At 42.8% G+C, this 20,718-nt stretch overlaps 1 protein-coding gene across 2 annotated transcripts in view; it reads right to left on the bottom strand.

Moving 5' to 3' along the window:
* Positions 1 to 5,687: 5,687 nt before the first annotated feature.
* LOC113581523 (hepatocyte growth factor receptor) overlaps positions 5,688 to 20,718 on the bottom strand; it is a 38,983-nt gene continuing 23,952 nt past the window's right edge. For both annotated transcript variants that reach the window (XM_081699175.1, XM_035531909.2), the window contains 11 exons: positions 19,710 to 19,928; positions 18,145 to 18,291; positions 16,030 to 16,186; positions 15,573 to 15,713; positions 14,915 to 15,151; positions 12,534 to 12,614; positions 10,857 to 11,038; positions 10,643 to 10,752; positions 10,277 to 10,442; positions 8,175 to 8,311; positions 5,688 to 7,441 (listed from right to left, as the gene is read on the bottom strand). In XM_081699175.1, coding sequence (XP_081555301.1) covers positions 7,231 to 7,441; positions 8,175 to 8,311; positions 10,277 to 10,442; positions 10,643 to 10,752; positions 10,857 to 11,038; positions 12,534 to 12,614; positions 14,915 to 15,151; positions 15,573 to 15,713; positions 16,030 to 16,186; positions 18,145 to 18,291; positions 19,710 to 19,928 — 1,788 coding nt within the window. In that variant the 3' untranslated portion in view covers positions 5,688 to 7,230. The remainder of the gene's footprint in view (positions 7,442 to 8,174; positions 8,312 to 10,276; positions 10,443 to 10,642; positions 10,753 to 10,856; positions 11,039 to 12,533; positions 12,615 to 14,914; positions 15,152 to 15,572; positions 15,714 to 16,029; positions 16,187 to 18,144; positions 18,292 to 19,709; positions 19,929 to 20,718) is intronic.

Below are 20,718 nucleotides of genomic sequence, written 5' to 3'. Positions count from 1 at the left end.
AAAACTTGATTAGCAAAGCTACTTAGCTTAATCTGCTAACATTAAACAACTAGTTAATGTTAGCTAGCTGTCTGGCATCCTCTCACAAGTGCCATGACCAAATAGGTTGCTTGAAATATATTTATGTTACGTTAGCCTAAACTAATCTAAATTCTAAACGTTTATTTACTGACTAGAAGATACGCTTTATGAGAACATAGACCTTAATGTTGGTCAATTAAGGTAGCTATGCGTGACAGTTCATACACCAGTTTGCTAGCTAGCGTTAGCTAATCTGAATCGGTGAGCTTTTGTGTGGGATATAAGATCTACCCTTTCATTCATCGTTGTCCCAACCTGCTGATAAAAAAGCTCGGTCGCCATCTTCACCACTTATTTAAAACTAATTAATTACGGAGTGGATTATGTTTAAAGATTTTTAATGCATTTTAATTCTGATGCTTTCTTTATTTTAAGAGGCTATTTAGGAATAAGTTAAATTAATTTAGAAAATAAAGTATTTATAAAAAAGAAAAAACAAAAAACCTAATATTCAGTGTCACGAACTGTTATAGAAGAGAAACTTGAACCATAATAGAAAGTATTAGCAACTTTGTGACACATTTGTGATTATATTTTTAAATTTATTCTAAATTACTTTTTCCTGTAGTTTACTGTTATGAAGCATCACCAGTAGGAGGTAGTGTTACCGTGACCACTGTAGCCTGTGGTGCTGCCCCCCAGATTGAGAGGCATTTGTAAGCAAAAGCCGTTTTCCTTTTTCCGTTTCACAGTGTTTACAGCTGAGAAATTTGATAAAAAATATTCCATTTACCTGGTTGGCAGACTATACAGACTTATGTTTTTACATGTTCAGTTTGGGTCACACAGAAGCTTGTATTTGTATTTACTTTATAACCACGTATAATGCTGAACCCAAGTCATGAAATGGGGGATGTATCACAGTATTTGTGCGTACAACCTCATAATTTCAAATGACCCAGTGATGTTTTTCATATGTACTTTAACTGCTTGACATTCCATGTTGTGAACTGAGAACTGTGTGTTCTAGTACTTGATGTGCTTCAATCCTGTCAATCTTATTCTGTATTAGATTGTATTTCTTGTATGTTGTCACCTTTTTTAAAAGGACCATTAGCATCTATTTATCGGCTGGTAGTGATATTACCATTTTGCCATTGGTTTTAGTATAAAACTGTTAGCATTTTAGCTTCCAGAATATTTGGTCTTGTAGTGGTTATCCATACCAAGCTCAAGTACAAGTTTCAGTAATTGTTATACAACTCATTCTCTTTTAGGTCTTGATATATGTCCTATTATGCAAAATATGTACATGCATGGCACTTTATGGCAAATTTAGGCATACAAATATATATAGGAGTGTAGGCAGAAGAGTAGACTACATAGGAGACAAAGACATGTATTAGAAAGGGTGCATATATGTTGGTGTTTTGTTTGGATTCTTGTATAGAATTATATGAATGATTGTTTATATTAAAACATAATATGATTTTGAATTTGCATACTTACTACATAGTGAGGTTATCACAAAAGAACAAGACAGACACTGTTAGGAGAATGATTTAATGGTTTAATAAAAACAGGCCGAGGCATCTGTAAGAACAAACCACATATTTCTTTCGCATCTTTTTACAAAGTTTACACATAATCTGCTCAGAATGACCCTGCACTTGGAGTGTAATAGAGTGGCAGGGGACAACCATTGATCTGTGCAAGCTCTACAGTCTTAAATCTAACACAGAAGGCCAATACCATGCAAATGTTCAGATGTGTCTAGTAAAAACATAGATAAATCTAAGTTCCTATACTCAGGTCCCATTGCCTGTGTCCATAAGAAGGACGGGACACTTTACCAGAGACATTTTAAGTACATTTGTGAAATTTGTTAGATGCTCTTATCCAGAGTAACTTACATATCAGTATGACACTTTGTGTGTTCCATGGGAATTGAACCCATGAAAATGGTGACCTCTGTGCTCTATCTGGTGAGCTACAGGTGTTTATCTTAATGCTCTTGATGGCTGTTCATGGTTCAGGATTCTGGCTCAAGGGAAACAGTATCATCAGCCTTTATCACACCCTGGAGACTCTACAAAGAGATCAGGATTTCATTTGGGTTATCGAATGCTCTAGCAGCATTCCAACGGAAAATAGAGGCGGTACTGGATAGCCTCGGAGACGAGGATTGTGTACCTTGATGTCCTCTGCTATGCAAAATCATTTAAGGGGCATATGGGAGGGGTCTGTAAATTCCTTGAGGTGCTTCAACTCAATGGAGGAAACTCGAACTAGAGAAATGTGACCATTGCCAGCAAGAGGTCAGGTACGTGGGTCTCATGGTGTCCGCTGAAGGGGTGAAGATAGACCCTAAGGATTTGGATGCTGTGTTGACTCTCAAGATCAAGATTCCAAAGTTCTTTACCAATCCTATATACATGTCTTATATACATACTCTGTCTTAGCCTACCACACAAATCCAACAAAAGTTTTGATAAGCTTTCACATGCTGACAGTATGCACATAGCCAAGCAGCTATTAGCAACAGAACCATGCACAGTGATTGGAATCTACTTAAACAAGCTGTTCAGCCTATTAAATATATATGTTAGTCCTTATGCACAATTTACCAACTTTTTCTAAAAAATTAATCTAGAAAATGGCATTGATGCCTAATAAAATTCGCAAAGCTGTGCTATTGGTACTGTTCTTGTCTATCATGAACCAACAAGCTAGCTGGTTAGGGTTGGGTTTTTTTGTTTTTTTGTTTTTGCTTTTTGCTTTTTCCACAAGCTAGCTTGTGATTTGTGTCCCCCACAGTGGGTACAACCTGTCATAAAATTAGAGATGATAAAGCCCACCCATTTAGAGGGATAATATGATGGTAAATTTGACATTTGAAATTATAATTATTTTCCTCTGCCCTTTTGTAAATTTAGAACACCAAGCACCAATATTCTTTGCAGCAACTGCAGAGGTGATAAAATTCTGATAAGGAGACAAAGCTAGATGGATGCAGGAAGTGCTGTACCTGTAATGCCGTCAAAACAGCTTTAAAGACGTTCACTGTAAACATTCTATAGCACTTCTTTCCACTTTAGTGCCCATGAGCAATTAGAGGTGCTGAATATCATTTTAAATCATATCAGCATCAGTCTTTTCATTTTTACCAGCTTAAGCCAGAGCTATGACTTTGTCTTAGAGGTATTTCAACGATATTCCACAACTGACAGAACAGGACACACAGCCAACAAAATCAGATGATTCAGAAACCCTGCCAGCAGAGTTTGCCTTTCTTGAAAAATAAGGCTTTTTCTGTAGCCTAATGGCAAACAAGTAATATATCTCTTGTTCATTACTAACTGCTTTAAGCTAAAGCAGTCATACTTTTAATGATGAGATTCCTTGGACTACTTAAAACCTTTTCAGTCACATAGGCCGAATCATGCTACCTTACTATCTGCAACTGTTCACTAAAGCTTAAATTGGCTGGAACAACAAAACTTTGATTCACATTGGATTACTATGAAATGATACACAGAAGTGCAGATTGTCAATCAGATTGCAACTGTTAAGAATTCTGAAATTGTAGCCAGGTTAGCGCAATATAGATTGCTGCCTCTCTGTGTACACGTGTGCAAAACATCCCTGGCTGAGACTAGGGTTCAGATAAACTAAGAGCCTACTGGGAAAGAACTATAGATTTGATAAAAGAGCAAGTAGCAAACAATCCATTTTATGTGGTTGCTCCAGAGACCAAGAACCCTACATCAGAACCTGTTGCTGCTTGTAATGACCTGCTTTTCCTTATGCCATCAGGTCCTGCAAAGCCATCACCTAAACCGCAAACAACACAGAGAGAGCAAAGATCCAAGAAAAGAGATGTCCAGCAGTGACAGTTCAGACAGTGAGCAAAGAGTGGGACATTGCTGGTTGAGAACGCCTGTTAGCAATGAACTACGAAATACCAACTTTGAAACCAGAGAAATCCAGTCCAGAGAGATTTGAGTCCTATCTAGAGAACAAACAGAAGCGATAGCTACTATGAAACACCTACCTGGAGCCAGAGCTATCCAGTCTAAGATGAAGCAGATCCAACCTGTAAAAGACAGAAACTAATAGAACAGGGAAAAGCTGAACAAAACAGGCACAGTGAATGAGAAAGAACACGAATACCTTGAAAGTACAAGTTACCTTGTTCAGCTCAACCTGAGATGGTGACTGAACATGAAGAAGAACTGCAACTGGAGGGGAGGCCATCAACACCCTCTGAAGCTGACACACTGTAAATGGACAGCAGGAGAAAGAAGACCAAATCAGTTTTTGACATATGAAACATTAGGCAAGCCATCGTTACATTCTTATCCTTGAGTCAGTGCCATTAGAGCATACACTAAGACCCACATCCTGGTATGCAAAACACCAATCTTAGCTGCTCATACATCACACATGTGTATCATACACTTACATTGCATTGCACCTGTTTGAAGATATTAAAGATATTAAAAGCACAAACGTTGGTAATGTCAGTGTTGGTAATGTCAGCAGCATCTGCAAGCACAAGCATCAGAGTCCTTTATCTCATCTGCTTCACATTGTTTACAGGTGAGAACTGTGATTAACAAAATATACAGAGTTAATGTACCTGGTTGCTAGACTATATAGACTCATATTTGTACATGTGTGTTGAGTGAAGTCGAAGTTTGTATTTACTTTATAACCATGCACGAGCTTAATCAAAGTCATGAAATGATGGATGATTCATAGTATTCACATGTACAACCTCCTAATTCAAATGACCTAATGTTATTTGGGAGACAAATATACATAGAATAAGAGGGAATGTGATGTCCAGGTGGTTAAACGGCACAAGAAAAGTTAAGAATAAAGATCAAAAGCCCTGTGTTTGTCACTGAGTCATAGGTGAGATAATATACCATAAGATGAAATATAATTACTAAATTGAGATCTTTTTCTGTAATATCATTCATAAATTGATATCTTGAACTTTTCAAAGCCAAACCCAAAACATGAATTTTGTGTAATATGGCAACTAGTTTCACGTTGTCTTGCAGTTTCAAGTTTTCCCTCCTCTAGTCCAACTCATTATAGACTTGATAATTAGCTGATTTGCTGGAGCTGATTGCTTTGCAATTCAAACTTAAATGTTATGTAAAGTGCATCAGAATTAAAAGCATGCAAAAATCATATATATATATATATATATATAGAGAGAGAGAGAGAGAGAGAGAGAGAGAGAGAGAGAGAGAGAGAGAGAGAGAGAGAGAGAGAGAGAGAGAGAGAGAGAGAGAGAGAGAGAGAGAGAGAGAGAGAGAGAGAGAGAGAGAGAGAGAGAGAGAGAGAGAGAGAGAGTCCACTAGGGGGCAGCACAGGTACTTTATCATCTCACTGACTTGTCTGCAATTAATCTGTTTTCACAAGCCACAATAATAATGAATTTCTGGCATGATGCCAATGCTTGTTTCTTTGATTATTTGGGTTAGCCACTTTGTTCATCAAGCCTCCAACCAACTCTCTGTGTGTGAATTAGTGTTCAGTAATATAGGGGACATATAGTGGTGATTTGAGGTGCAAATTATAATATTCCAACAATAGCTACTTATGTAGGAAAACAGAAAAGCAAAAGTAGTGGGTTGTATTGAGCCATTTACTTTATTTTTAATTATTTGTGGTAGATTTTTGTGACATTTCATGACATTTTAAGAATAAATGTCAGATATGGCCAAGATTTACAATGTCAGTGTTGTTGAACTAAATATTATTTCAAGTGGCTATTCTCACCTATGGAGAGGTAATGAGGAGGTATAGCTGCTTATCTTCCTTGGGGAGGGGAATCTTTCCACCATGAGGAAAAATGAAAAGCCTGTCTAGACATGGTCAACAAAAGGTCAAGGTCATGGTTCCCAGGCAATGAAATGGAACTGAACACACTATCTCCATTCAAAGAATAAAGGTACTTTCTTTGATATATTTATTCTGTACATATCCTGATGACAGAGGTAAGTCACAAAGACTTATTCACAAAGAAATATTATTTGTACTATAAAGTATTACCACAGAGAGCCATTTTGATAGTCATGACACAGTAAATCACTAGTACCATAATCAGTACCAGAAAATGTAACACTACAGTTTAACATCAAGATAACTGATAATAAAATGCAAACTGCTGTTCTAATATAATGTGTTTGAATGGTACCAGACAATTTATATGCTGCAAGCTGCAGTCCTGTACATGTCCGTCTAGAGGAACAGACATAATTTACATCTCTTGGTGGATCTTTCTGTGTATTTGGTGGTTGCTAAAATCACGTTTGTGGTCCTCTCTACTATGTCACTAATATGCGAGCTGAGCAGAGTCTTATGTCATATAAAAAAAAATACTAACACTTTGCAAGCTCTTTTTCAGAAAATGAGTATTTTCAAACATAAAACATCCAGAACTGTGTAAGTTTAAACACATTTAAAGCTTCATCAAATCTAGTTTCACACGTAACTCCTCCAGTGTTCAGCTGACAGTCCTGCTGTGTTTTGTACAGTTGGAGAGAGAGGATATGTGCAAGATCCCAGAATGGTGCTTTTGACAGATTAAAGAGATGCTCACCACACACTTCCAGGCCCCAGGGGAGCAAAGCACCACAGAGGAGTGCTTCCAATCAGAAAGACCTTGTCTTCTCCTATATGGGTCAGGAAGCACAGAAATAGACTGGCCCCTTTCATCAAGATAATATTCAGCATGATCAGAGTTATTGATTTCAGTCGGGTGCAGGTTTGGTCAAAGCAATCAAAGTATTTTGGTTTAAAGTATGTTTCCACTCAACCTAATGAAAACCCACTTGGGTGGAAATGGTTTAATAAAGCAGAGGAACCCTGCCATTAGTGAGCAGACTCATACAGTGACGTGTGTCAGTATGTATCCAGCCTGCTGAAACGCAGCTCGGTATCAGCAGGCCTGGAGGACAGAGCTCCCTCCACAGCTCCTGCTTCAGAGGGCTGTACTCCATCTACAATGATAAAGACAATCAGCTTCCCTTTACGGTCTTCAGCAGCGGCCCTGGGCAGCATTCCTCCTCTTTACAGAGTGCACAACTGTCCCTGGAACAGAGTCCAGCATCTTTGAGTCTTACGCAGCAGACGAAGAGCAGAGGCACAGTCTCGGTCTGTCTCGCTCTCTGTCTCACCGTCTCTCCGTCAGGTGCAGCAGTCCCGGTCCAGGTGGTTCTGAGAGGAGATGAGAGAGGGGTAGGGCGTCATCTTGTCGATGTTGACATATGTGGTGTTCAGGAGGACGTAGTGCTCTCCGCTGAAGCTGGAGAAGATGGCCGAGATACGCGAGACGAGCTCGGAGAAAGTGGGCCGGCGCTCAGGTTTAGGGTGCCAACACTCGATCATCACATTGTAGCTGGGAGCGAAAGAGACGGAAAAACATTCCATTCCAAACATTATTATAAAAAGCTTAGAGACTTAGAAACTAGCAATGTACATATTGCTTATATATGGAGTCTTGAAGCACAGATTCTCAGTTAACTGCAGATGTCTGGATGCAGTGCAATTGTGCACAAGTAGTAATGGAAGACAAAAATATTTTTTTTCTCTTTCTTAGTTGCACAAAAGACTCCCATCACAAAACAATTCTTCTTCAGAGCAAAGTATCCACACATTTTGACATTCCATTCTGCTAATCTGCTGAACAGAAGTGGAGGAGGAGCAGGATTCAGGCTGAATGGAATAAAAGTCTGTAAGATCACTCTGCCGCTCCACAGGGGAGGCGTTCAACTCATCTGACACTCTGTTATTGTATTGGAGGTGATGAATATGACCGGCCATATCTGAGACTGTGTTATAATAAATGAGGTTCTGCCCACATGCTCTTATCTGTTAATCACAGTGCGAGACAGAACAACAGACCGCAGCAGATGCTAATGGGGAGGGAGAGTTTAGCTTCAGGAGTCATGTGGACCTGAACTGGCTGAGGTTTCTGATGAGCTACTGCCAGGTCACTGAATCTACTGGAGTTCAACAAAGGCTCTCTGTTTTTATGCTCTTGTACAAAGCTAATGAGAGCACTGAGGCACGCTCTCCTCCCTTTGGAGTGTGAGACCTCTTTCTGTGTGTGTGTGTGTGTGTACACTCACAGGGCATCTGGGCAGAACTCTGGCTGCAACAGTCTTCGGCCTTGCAAGAGAAAGACTGTAATGTCAAAGGAATTGACATCGGAATAGGGTGGAGCACCTCGGGTCATGAGTTCCCATAGCAACACGCCAAATGACCACTGTGTAAATACAAAGGGACAGATCCATTAGAATCTAGGAAGGAAAGTAAGTAGCTAGATAAATACAGCACGGCTTGAGCACAAGTTATAACGGCTTTAGGTCATTAATTATTAGTACTACTGGGGTAAGAGATGGTTCGTACAAAAGAGAAAAAGCTCCATCTCTGTAAAAAAATGTCTAGGCTTTTTGGTTTTTTGTGAGGTCTCTTCTGAGGTTACCCATTCTTTTGAGACTGGCTCAAAATGACCTTATATACGCCATATATTTTACGTTGGTCATGTTGGTCATGACTATGACATGACTGCCAAATACAGAGTAACTTGTCCACCCATTCTGCATATGGTCACTTTCCTGACTCACTGACCAAGCTGAAGTTTTTGTGCTTGTCAACATTTAGAATTCCCTAATTGTTTCTCCAAAGTTGTGTTATTTTTTTGTCACATGGTTATTTACCTAGCAATAAGATCAATTGTAAAACACATTCTTTTAGCATCATGAATTAAACATAAACAAATTTACAGTTAACACTAATGGTTACTACGCCAACTGTAAGTATTTAAATCAGTACATGTTCAGAGAAGTGCACAAAACATGCATAAAACACACAGATTGATGATGTGGAGTGTTAGATTCTAAGTGATGTACTCATAACATTGGACTTGGCGTGAACTTGGTAGACAGAATATACACTGCCTGGCCAAAAAAAGGTCACACACTCTAACATTTCGTTGGACCACACATTCGCTGTGGCATCCTTTCCACAAGCTTCTGCAATGTCTCAGCATTTATTTCTGTCCAGAGTTTCATTAATTTTTCCCCAAGATCTTGTATTGATGATGGGAGATTTGGACCACTGCACAAAGTCTTCTCCAGCACATCCTAAAGATTCTCAATGGGGTTCATGTCTGGACTCTGTGGTGGACAAGCCATGTGAAACTGATGTCTCATGCTCCCTGAACCACTCTTTCACAATTTGAGCCCGACGAATCCTGGCATTGTCATCTTGGAATATGCCTGTGCCATCAGGGAAGAAAAAAATCCATTGATGGAATAAGCTGGTCATTCAGTATATTCAGGTAGTCAGCTGACTTCATTCTTTGGGCATATAATGTTGCTGAACCTACACCTGACCAACTGCAGCAACCCCAGATCATAGCACTACCCCCACAGGCTTGTACGGTAGGCACTAGACATGATGGGTGCGTCACTTCAGCCACCTCTCTTCTTACCCTGATGCTCCCATCACTCTGGAACATGGTCAATCTGGACTCATCAGACCACATGACCTTCTTCCATTGCTCCAGAGTCCAATCTTTATGCTCCCTAGCAAATTGAAGTCATTTTTGCCGGTTAGCCTCACTGACAAGTGGTTTTCTTAAGGCTACACAGCTGTTTAGTCCCAATCCCTTCAGTTCCCTTCGCATTGTGCATGTGGAAATGCTCTTAATTTCACTATTAAACATATTCCTGAGTTCTACTGTAGTTTTTCTATGATTTGATTTCACCATACGTTTACGTGATCGCCGATCACGACCACTCAGGATTTTTTTCTGACCACACTCGAAGATGATGTTTCCCCACTGTCCTTCCACTTTTTAATAATGCATTGGACGGTTCTTAACCTGATTTTAGTCGTTTCAGCAATCTCCTTAGATGTTTTCTCTGCTTGATGCATGCCAATAATTTGACTCTTCTGAAACAGATTTACATCTTTTCACGACCACAGGATGTGTCTTTCGACATGGTTGTTTAACAAATGAGAAGCTACTCACTGCATCAGTTGGGGTTAAATAGCTTGTTGCCAGCCGAAACATGATCACCCATGCAGTAATTATGCAATGGGAGGCTCTTACCTATTTGCTTAGTTAAATCCAGGTGGTGACCTTTTTTTGGCCTGGTAGTGTATGTAAATATTAACAAATTTCCAATGTAAAAGATGTTTAGATTCTAAGTGCTGCACTCACAACATCAGACTTGGTGGTGAACTTGTGAGTCTGTAGGCTCTCCAGTGCCATCCATTTAACAGGCAGCTTGACGCCACTCTTGTTGTGCACACTGTAATATTCTTTATCATACACATCTCTGGCCAGGCCAAAGTCAGCTACCTTCACTGTGTAGCTCTCATCTAGCCTGCAGGAAAGAACACAGGCAAAGTGGAGTGTGTCAGAATAATATAAGACACATACACACATACTGTACATGAACCACACACGTTTTTTTTATCTTATCTTTGAAAGACAGGAATGTCTTTGCACACAGCCATGACAGAAAGTAAAAGCATATGCAAGTACGTGGGAGGCTTCTGTCTGCCGTGGTGCTGAAAGGCTTACATGCAGTTGCGGGCTGCGAGATCTCGGTGGACAAACTTCTTGCTGGCGAGATACTCCATGCCTTTTGCCACCTGCAGGCCAAAGCCCATGAGGTCCTTTACTGTGGGGCTCTGTTGGGGCAATGACAGCAACCGCTCTGAGTGAGGGACAAACATACAAACACCAACCCAAAACACAGCACTTCCAAAGCAGCCCGCGGCCACGCTGGACGTACGTGGCTCTCGTCCCTGATGAAGTTGCGCAGGTCTCCGTGCTTCATGTAGGGCAACACCACCAGCGGAGAGCCCTCGCTGGGCAGGCAGATGCCCAGCAGGGAGAGCACGTTGGGGTGGCTGAAGTCCTTCATGATGATGCCCTCCTTCAGGAACTGAGACACCTCCTCTATATCTGTGATACCTGCACTCAATAGAAAACAGACCACAAGACACAACTTCCTTTAAGAGGCAGAACTGAAGCCGAATAAGGATTTTTTTGGTCAGCCAAACACAATTTCAGACAGACATCCTTTTTTTAATTAACAAAGGTGACTATACAGTGTTCAAGTAGCTTAAGATCTTTTATGTCAGAAGAAAAACTGCTGTTGATAAATATACATTGTTTAAACTAAAGCATCTGTTAAATCCTATTATTCTGACTAATGTCAAAGCAACAAAGCACCAAACATTTCACATGAAATAACATAAATGCTCACACACATGCTCAGTATGTCACCCATGAGAATAACTGCATCATCTGTGAGACTTAATCTAGTGTGTCATGAACCATTAGTGGATGCACTCAGGATCTCTCGGCTCCTTCCCAGCTCATCTTTAATCTGTTTTGTGGGCTTTCACATTTAGAGAAGATTAAGCAGCTGTTTATCCTTTCAGTGGGAGCAGAAAACACCACAGAGCAAAAAGTTTAAAGAACACAGAGTCAAAGACCAGATGCCAGAAAATTCACCCAACATCCCAGCAGATAAAACACTGCTTTAGGACGGAGTTTTTGTGACTTCAATGGAGGCAAATGGGACATTCAATCGGATCTCCAGTGCTGAGATGCTGTATGAACCGAACACTACACTTGTTACTCTCTCCCAGCTAAACTGTTCTCAATAAACTGTTCTAGCTGTTAAAATCCTCTTATAAAAAGGCATGTCTGAGTAGCCAAACTGTTCCTTAATCACTCTCATCTTAGGTCACAATTGCCAGAGGGGATTTAACCCCCACACATTGTAAAAGTAAAGAAGCAAACACTTCTCTAATTCTAAGCCATTGATTCTACTGCAATCAGCCTCAGTGCTGTAGTACTGGGCCCAACTATGAAAACCAATGTTAGTGATATAAGTGAAGATCAGCTCATAAATCTAAGGTCTTGGAACGACATGTTACCTGATTACGAGCAACTCTAGTGTGATATGGCCACAATACGGCTCCGTCATCATCAATGTCATCATCTCCACATTTATGCTGTCATATTAAAACAGCCTTAATTATATACAAAACAAAATATGAAAAGAAGTAACAGCATGTCAAACTGAGAGTTAAGAAAGGACAAGTCAAGAAAAACCATTTATGAGGTGTGTCAGATTGTCTATATCAGGTACGTTAATTTAAAACTGTTGTTACAGTTGATTTTCTTTCTCAATACTGTACCAAATGCAGTAACTACACCTCATGGACCACAGCACTTTAAAGCATCTGTCAGTGGAGATCACAACTGTAGGGGGTAACTACACTCAGAAACACTACAGATGGTTGAGTCAAGAAGTGTTCATGGTTCCTTGTATGAACAATTTTAAGCATGATGATCATACAATATACATTTTTAGCTATTTTCCACTATTGTATACTACTGATGATGAACACGCACACACACACACACACACACACACACACACACACACACTCACGGTTTAGGGACTTGACTGCGCAGTGCTGCTTCTGGCCGTCTGGTTCCAGCAGAGTCCCGTGGAACACACAGCCAAAGTGTCCTGCCGTTCACAAAGAGGGGAAGGCAGAGAGAAGCCATTAAGACATCAGTGCATCAGAGCTGCTCTCCGTCTCCAGCTAGTGCAGACGTGGAAGGGGTGTGTTTCACTGGGCTTTTCATAACCCTGAACAATGGAGACCCCCAAGGCCGGGCCAGTGCGACTCACTGCAGCGTGGACACCACAGCAAGCCATGTTTGCTGCATTTATTCTGTACCCTCTATTTCATTCTTGCTCTATCCATCTGAGACTAGGACTTCCTACTGTAATTTCACAACATTGACTGCGTGGTAATGGTGATGATGGTGATGAAGATGATGATAACGATGACAAGGTTCCCATAATGGAATGACCTGTGAGTTCAGACTCATAAACAGCTTTTCTGTATGTGTGTGTGCATGTGTGTTCATCACTGAGGGGCTTTGGGGTGGCAGTGATGGAGTCCTCTGACTGGTCTCACCCTTCTGCTTCACAGGTGTAGTTCTCACTCCAATAAACTTCAGTCCACTAATGAATGAGCTAATGAGGTGTGTCAGAGGAAACACTGAAACAGTTCTAGGCTGTGATCCTTTAAGAGTGCGTCCCAACATCTATGAGCTTTTCATCTGCTAGAACAAATTCGGCATCTTGGAGAATCCTGGGGGCTGCACCAACATGAATCGCTGCAGTAAGAACACCACAAGAATGCAGTGTGTAAGAATAATCACTCTTCCTTTGTTTTCTCTCTCCAAGCTCACTAACCTCATGCCACTCTGGTTTCACACCCCACGGGACTCCCCAGTCCAGGCTATGGGCTGGTGGTGATGAGGACAGTGTGGAGTCTTGCAGGTATCAAGAGGAGCTTCACTGTGCTGTTATTCACTCAGAGCAACTGTCTTTCACTTGTTCACTTCCGGCAGCGGTATTTGTCCTGCTTATTTAGTTTGCTCAGGAGCGTGAAGTGGAGGACACACTCAACACTGCAATATTGAGATGTTAAGACTGAGAGCTCTCTGACTGAGAGCTCAGTGTCTGTAGTGGGACACATGGAGCCCCTAGTAGAATGCATCACCACCACTCTGTCAGCAATCTGCTCTTGAAGTGTTCATAAGACAGTGTTTTTTAGTCTTTCTATAAATTAAAATAATTCTATAAAATAAAATAAAAAAGATAACATGCAAAAAGTAATTACAGATGACATCTTCCCTTCCAGTCACAGATCAGCATGAAACCCAGTACACTACACCGATTATTACCCTCTTGAAAAAAGATTAAGTAATAATTCCAAAAGCTTGACCGAGAGTCCTCCCTAAAGCTGCCCGAGTTGTAAGGGAATAGTGAGTAAAGGTTGGGCTCTGGTGTTTTTGGGGTGGTGGGTGTAATCTCCCCTCTGAGCTGCTATCACGTTCTCCCAGATGGCAGCCGAGTCAGATTACCATACGGAGCCTTGAGACAGACCAACAATGGAGCAAGGAATTTAACACGGGGACAAATCACCACACACACCCCACCAAGCACCCAACATGCACACACACACGTATACTAATGTTTACTTCCCAACATTCACACGTATACACACACACATACACACATACGCTCACACACACACACCCATATACTAATGTTTACTTCCCAACATTCACACATATACACACACACACACACACACACCTGCAGATGCATACACATGCACACACACATGCATGCACGTACATACACACATACACATGCACATACACACGCAGGCAAGCACACACACACACGTGCGCACACGTGCACGCACACGCACACACACACGCACAGTGTGGCTGGCGGGGACCTGTAGTGGGTTAGAGCAGGTTTTAGGGAGTCGTGTGCAGTAAAGAGTAAGGGGTGGGAAAGGCCCCACACTAAATCTGAGCCAGCTGAGTTCACACCCCCACTTCTACAGAACAATGGGCAGAAGGGCAATTTTCCATGCAGATACCCAAGTGTGTCGCCCCGACCAGACACATTTTCAAATGGCTTCAAATTTCCTAAAAGTTCTATTTAAAATGTCTGTAGCCAACTTGAAAGTGCAAATTATGTGCATTAATAATTTATGGTATAAGATTTCATACCACAGGCATCAGCATGTTACAGTATAATGTGTGCAAGTTGGAGGATATGTCAGTGACTGTGTGTGTGTGTGTGTGCGTGGTGTGTGTGTGTGTGTGTGTGTGTGTGTGTGTGTGTGAATGTGTGTGTGTGTGTGTGTGCAAGAATATATATTCATATGATTGCAGGATACTAAATGATTATGCATGACTAGTCATACTTGCTTTCATTTTTGCATGTTGTCTCACCTCTTCCGATGACCTCACTGACATGGAGGAGCAGGTCTTCTCTGGCGATGACCACGTGCTGCACCTCCTTCAGCAGCTCCGGGTGCAGGCAGCTCAGGTCTACGGGGGCAGGAGCAGGCAGGAGCGGAGAGGCCAGGTCCTCTTCTGCCGCTCCCAGCATGGGCGACAGGTCCAGGTGCGCATGCGGATACAGGGCAGGGCGACACGACTCGCTCTGGGATGTAGGCAAGCTCTGATCTGCGAAGGAACGGGGTCAAAAGATCAAAGGTCAAACACAGGCTCATTAAAAGTTAGACTCCAAGGCTCATCTAAATGAACACGGTCAGTGGGAGGTCAGGTAATTACAACAACTACAAAGGGGGAGGGAACTTGAAACCAGGCTTTACAGATGAGAGGCTGAAAGAGAGAGTTTTACCCCACTGAGAAGCGAAGCCTTTGGCAGAGAGGGGGGAGCAAACAGAGGAGCTAGGAGGATGAGGAGGGGGAGGAAGAGGAGGAGGAGAGCTGAGGGTAAAGGGGAGGACAAACTGTGTGTGCTGAGCTCTAGAAAGATCGCTGCCTCAGCCCGTGTGACAGAAGCAGCAAAAAATGTTCTCAGATCAGCATGAAGGGGCAATTTTTTATTCTGAGCAGGAAACAGCGAGGAAGCAGAACATACCCTCAAGCAAAGTGGTTCTATAGTCCAGAGACTCGTGAGACACCATTTCATTAGTGGGACTGACACTCCTCGCGTTTGCCAGCATGTCCAAGTGAGGTATGTGAGCACGACCGTCATACCAAACCATCCCCTCAGCTAAATCTACATGCAGATGGGGGGGGGGTGGAGGAGAGAGTGATTATAAGAGACAGAACGTCTTGTTTTAAGACAAGAACACGCCGTTCGCTTGTGCTCCTGCAATGTAACTTAAACCCAGAAAGCCCTTTCTCTCTTCTCCTTCTGAAGCAGCTGTAGGATTTCCTTTAGTGACCCAATGATTTATAGATCTCAAAACCTGTTATTTTCACAGTGGGAAAACACATGCAGCAGATTTTAGTTTTTGCAATAACATTGGCTGCCATTAGGTTGGCTTGGTGAAAGTTAGCACACACACACACACACACACACACTTGCATACCATCAATGTGCTTCTTCCTCTTGATCCAGGTGAACAAACCGAGCAGCATTAGCAGCAGTGTGGACACACACACCACACCAGTGACCAGCGGCCTGTAGTCCTGCTCCTGCGCCAGAACTACACGACCCAGAATTACTGAGGACGAGGCCTGCATCCACTAAAACACAGATAAGTATAGAAAAACAGTACATGCATAATGTAATACAACACCAGACACTTTAGGAAACACCTTGTAGGTGTAAAGCAAAGACTAAGACACGCAGAATTTGTGTCATTCATCTTTTAGCTCTTTTTTTGACCACATGACCACTGCATTTTTTTTGGGTGGTGCATCACTCAATTCAACGGTGACTTTGAAAAATGTAAAAATCCAGCATCACTGCTGTGCAGATCAGAACCAGTGAATACCAGTTAACATGCAACTACCATATCAGTATTCATGTGGTGTTGACAATGGCCCACCATCCAAATAAGATCCAGTCAGCAATGATGAACAGAAAACACACATGGGCTACAGTCTGTAATTGTACACTTACAAGTATAATAACTGTACATGTATAATAACTTTTCATAATAACATATGTGTATAACATTCACGTAGGACATGTGTACCCAGCGAAGCAGAAGCAGTGAGTGCAGATCCGAGAGGTGTTTCTAATAAACTGCATGGTGGGTGTGCAGGCTAGAGGTGGAAGAGCCCCACTGGCTTTTTGCCCCACTGGCTTTATGCCCCACTGGCTTTATGCCACTGCCACAAACTTACATGGGAGTTTCACATTTCAGAATTTATGAAACATTTTTACTTTTTGTCAACAAACCTTAGTCCATCTGCCACTACATGGAGCGGAAATATTCAGTGGCATGAGAATAAGCTCTTGGGGTCAAACAGCCCAAACACACAAGCACCAGTGAGAGGGGAAATTAGATCAGAGATAGAAGCCCTCTCACACCGAGCGGTGGGTTATTAAGGCTGAGATGAGCTCTCTCACAGGGCTTTGTGAAGAGGTTAGATTAGAGTCCCGTGGCACACGCTCACAGTGTGTCTCGTGTTGACAGATAAGAACATTACGCTAATATTCGCTCAGCGTTAGACTCATCGTATCAGATTCTCTGGGACCAGGAATGGTTTTTAATGCTTCTCGGAGCTGGCTGTGGCTGGAGAGGAAATGTAAGGCAGCTTATCAGTGTTGGGTTCTGGTTCATAAAATAACAATAAAATGCCAGAAAGAGGATTAATATTATCCAACATGATCCACAACAAAGCCGATGAGAAAATGTGACCGCTGACCTAATCAGGCAATCCCATCGTACTGCTGCACAGGTAGAGTAAGGTGTGCAGTGGGGAGAGAATCAGATAGAGAGGCAGTGAGAACCTGGAGAGTGGAGTGGAACAGCTGCTGCTCTGACAGAGGGACTGTCAGAGAGAGAGAGAGAGAGAGAGAGAGAGAGAGAGATGGAGAGAGAGAGAGAGAGAGAGGGAGAGAGGGAGATAGAGAGAGAGAGGGAGAGAGGGAGAGAGAGAGAGAGAGAGAGAGAGAGATGGAGAGAGAGAGAGAGAGAGAGAGAGAGAGGGAGAGAGGGAGATAGAGAGAGAGATGGAGAGAGAGAGAGAGAGAGAGAGAGAGAGAGAGAGGGAGAGAGAGAGAGAGATGGAGAGAGAGAGAGAGAGAGAGGGAGAGAGGGAGATAGAGAGAGAGAGGGAGAGAGGGAGAGAGATGGAGAGAGAGGGAGAGAGGGAGAGAGAGAGAGGGAGAGAGAGAGAGAGAGAGATGGAGAGAGAGAGGGAGAGAGAGAGGGGGAGGGAGAGAGAGAGATGGAGGGAGAGAGGGAGAGAGAGAGGGAGGGAGAGAGAGAGAGAGAGGGAGAGATGGAGGGAGAGAGGGAGGGAGAGAGAGAGGGAGGGAGAGAGAGATGGAGGGAGAGAGAGAGAGAGGGAGAGAGAGAGGGAGGGAGAGAGAGATGGAGGGAGAGAGAGAGAGAGGGAGAGAGAGAGGGAGAGAGAGAGAGAGGGAGAGAGAGAGAGAGAGGGAGAGATGGAGGGAGAGATGGAGGAGGAGAGGAAGGAGAGGGGGAGAACATAGAGGGAAGAGCATATAAACGGAGGGATTCTCTAACCTCCACCTCCAGCTCGTTGGTGGCGGTGTGGAGCTCAGAGGGCACGGTGCACTCCAGAGTGTTCCCCACCAGAGTGACACTCTCACAGGAGCGGTTGGACACCCGCAGCACCTCACCCTTCACGGCCTCCACGTCCACACGAGGGACCTGCGCACACACACAGATGGAGAGAGATGGGTAGTCACTGAGAGAGCCCTGGTGTGAGCATGCATGCTGCACCTTTGCCCCCAAACTGACCTACAGCCAAGAACAGCACCCAAGAGAAGACAGTAAAGTTTAAATGAACCTATACACTATAAACCCAGCCAACCTCAGCACTCTGAGATAGAGAAAAAGTGGGAGAAAAAGAGAATGATAGAGGGTAAGTGAGAGAGAGAGAGAGAGAGAGAGAGAGAGAGAGAGAGAGAGAGAGAGCAGAAGGCAATAAAGAGAGTGATCACATTTCTTGCATGACAGCCCGAGCTTTACAGATTGGACACAGTTCACTTCTGCACCTGTTTCCATATAGTACAGAACAGCCAGAGATCCAATAGGAACACACACACACACATCATGTGCGTATAGACAATCACAAACAGATTTCTAATGGAGTGTCCAACAATTAATTTATTTTCACTGCATTATACAGTACACAAAACATTCTGGCATATTTCGTGCATTAGTGGTTTTAAAAAGCCACACTAATGGGCAGTGAAGTATGTTACATTTTTAATTGTCTTAATACCGTCTTGCTGTGGAGGGGATTCTCCAGTTGTGTTGTGATGGTGGTTTGTGATGCTAATAGTCTCTACAACATAGAAGTCTAGCTGCCAATTTCAATTTTCATTTCCTTAAACAGGGCCCTGGTATTTAGCAGCTAATGTAAACAAACAAATTGCATACAAATGCACAAAAATCCCCAAGGCATGATTTGAACAATAGTGCAAGTTAATTAGATCAAAAAATAAATGAAAAGTGGTTTAGTTCCCATTATTGCTTAATGTGACACATGATGCCTTGGTCTTGTGTAAGTGTTTGCACAAACGTGCATGCATGTTTGCGTGTGGCTTTTAAAGGCCAGTGTGCCATGACGGTATTGGATTATGGGTTCTCATGAAACCCCCAATTCTCAAAAACTTGACTACTGAGTGACAGACCCAGAAAAAAACCCTCCTGTGTCTCATTGTTGAAAATGTTCGGTTTTTCACCCAGTTTCCCTTGCTTATGCAAAAAAACTCACCATTAATGTGTCAAAGGCTGGAAGCTTTAGGTGCTCAGAACAATAAGGGTGATGGAGAGAATATGGTGGGGAGAGGGTGAGCAGGGCCGCAATGGTAAACAAACCCCCCTTCCTGTTTGGACTCACTATTGTTTCCTTCCACTTCACTAAGTGCAGAGAAACAAGCTGCATTTGTGGTATTGTGTGTGTGCACGTAATGTTTTTAAGAATGTGATGGTAAAGCAAGAGTGTGTCTGTGTTTGTGTGCATGTGTGTGCACGTGTGTGTGTGTGTGTGTGCATGCGCATAGCTTTTAAGTTTGCAGCTTCCCTGGGGGCAGCCAGTGGAGAGTGTCTGGCTCTCTCACCTTGATCTCCAACACACTCTTACTGCCTCTGGGAGTGAGTGTGGGCTTCTGAAACTCCTCAAACTTGGGGTCCTCCACGTAGGTCAAGTCATATTGCCGCGTTGAGAAGCCGTCGAGCATAAACTTCATCTTGGTTGCAACTGGAGGCTGAATGTTCAGGCCTTTCAGTGAGGGAGTGATGCAGACGATGGCCAGCTTGTCTTCACCCTGCGTGCAGGTCTGAGTGTGGCAAGCACAAACATTAGCATCAGACCACGTCCTCTGGTCCTGCCCAAGCAAAGCCCTTTCACTCTGCACATCAACACACAGGAGCAACCAGCGGTGCAGTACTAAGACAAATTCCATTCTTTTACTAAGTAACTTGGTGTTCAGAACTTTCTGCAGCCTCTCTGAACTGAAATTTGTCTTTTACGTTTGCACTGAAACTCATAACACCTAAGCAGCTCTTGGTGATAACTCACTCATGACAGTATAAGAGCTGGCATTTATTAGTCCTGCAATAAGATGTTGCTGTCAGATGGTGTGCTTCCTTTACAACCCAAAGACAGAGTCATGCCAGAGCACACACTCTTGCCCAAAGCGTGCTGCTCTGACATTTTGATATTTCCATACTGACTTCATATAAGTGAGCCCCAGGATACTCCTGCATCCGGCACACATTCCACAGCCACCGAAGTGCCCAGCACTCACAGGTTCCGAAAATAATGCTGCATCAAGTCAAACATGGAATATGCAGTACAGTGAAACCATATGAGCCATTTTGCTTCAGCTGTGTCAGCACGCAGTATGTAATCTACAGGAAAAGTGAACAGGGCTCCTTTGTGATTTTGGGGGGGTCTAACTCCATGCATTGTGCAAGTTAGGACTCGGAGGCCCAGCAGATGCCATTGATGACTCGATCTCTTGGCAGTGTTCTCCAGCCCATCATACATCCTATCTGTGCTATGTTCTCCTTGGGCTGTAACAGCACTGGACAGTGAGTGGCTGTCTTGCTTTAGGCCTGTCTATT

This window comes from Electrophorus electricus, chromosome 16, assembly GCF_041902795.1.
Source record: "Electrophorus electricus isolate QZ-2024a chromosome 16, ASM4190279v1, whole genome shotgun sequence".
Lineage (NCBI taxonomy): Eukaryota > Metazoa > Chordata > Actinopteri > Gymnotiformes > Gymnotidae > Electrophorus > Electrophorus electricus.
This window is presented reverse-complemented; position numbering and strand designations above follow the sequence as displayed.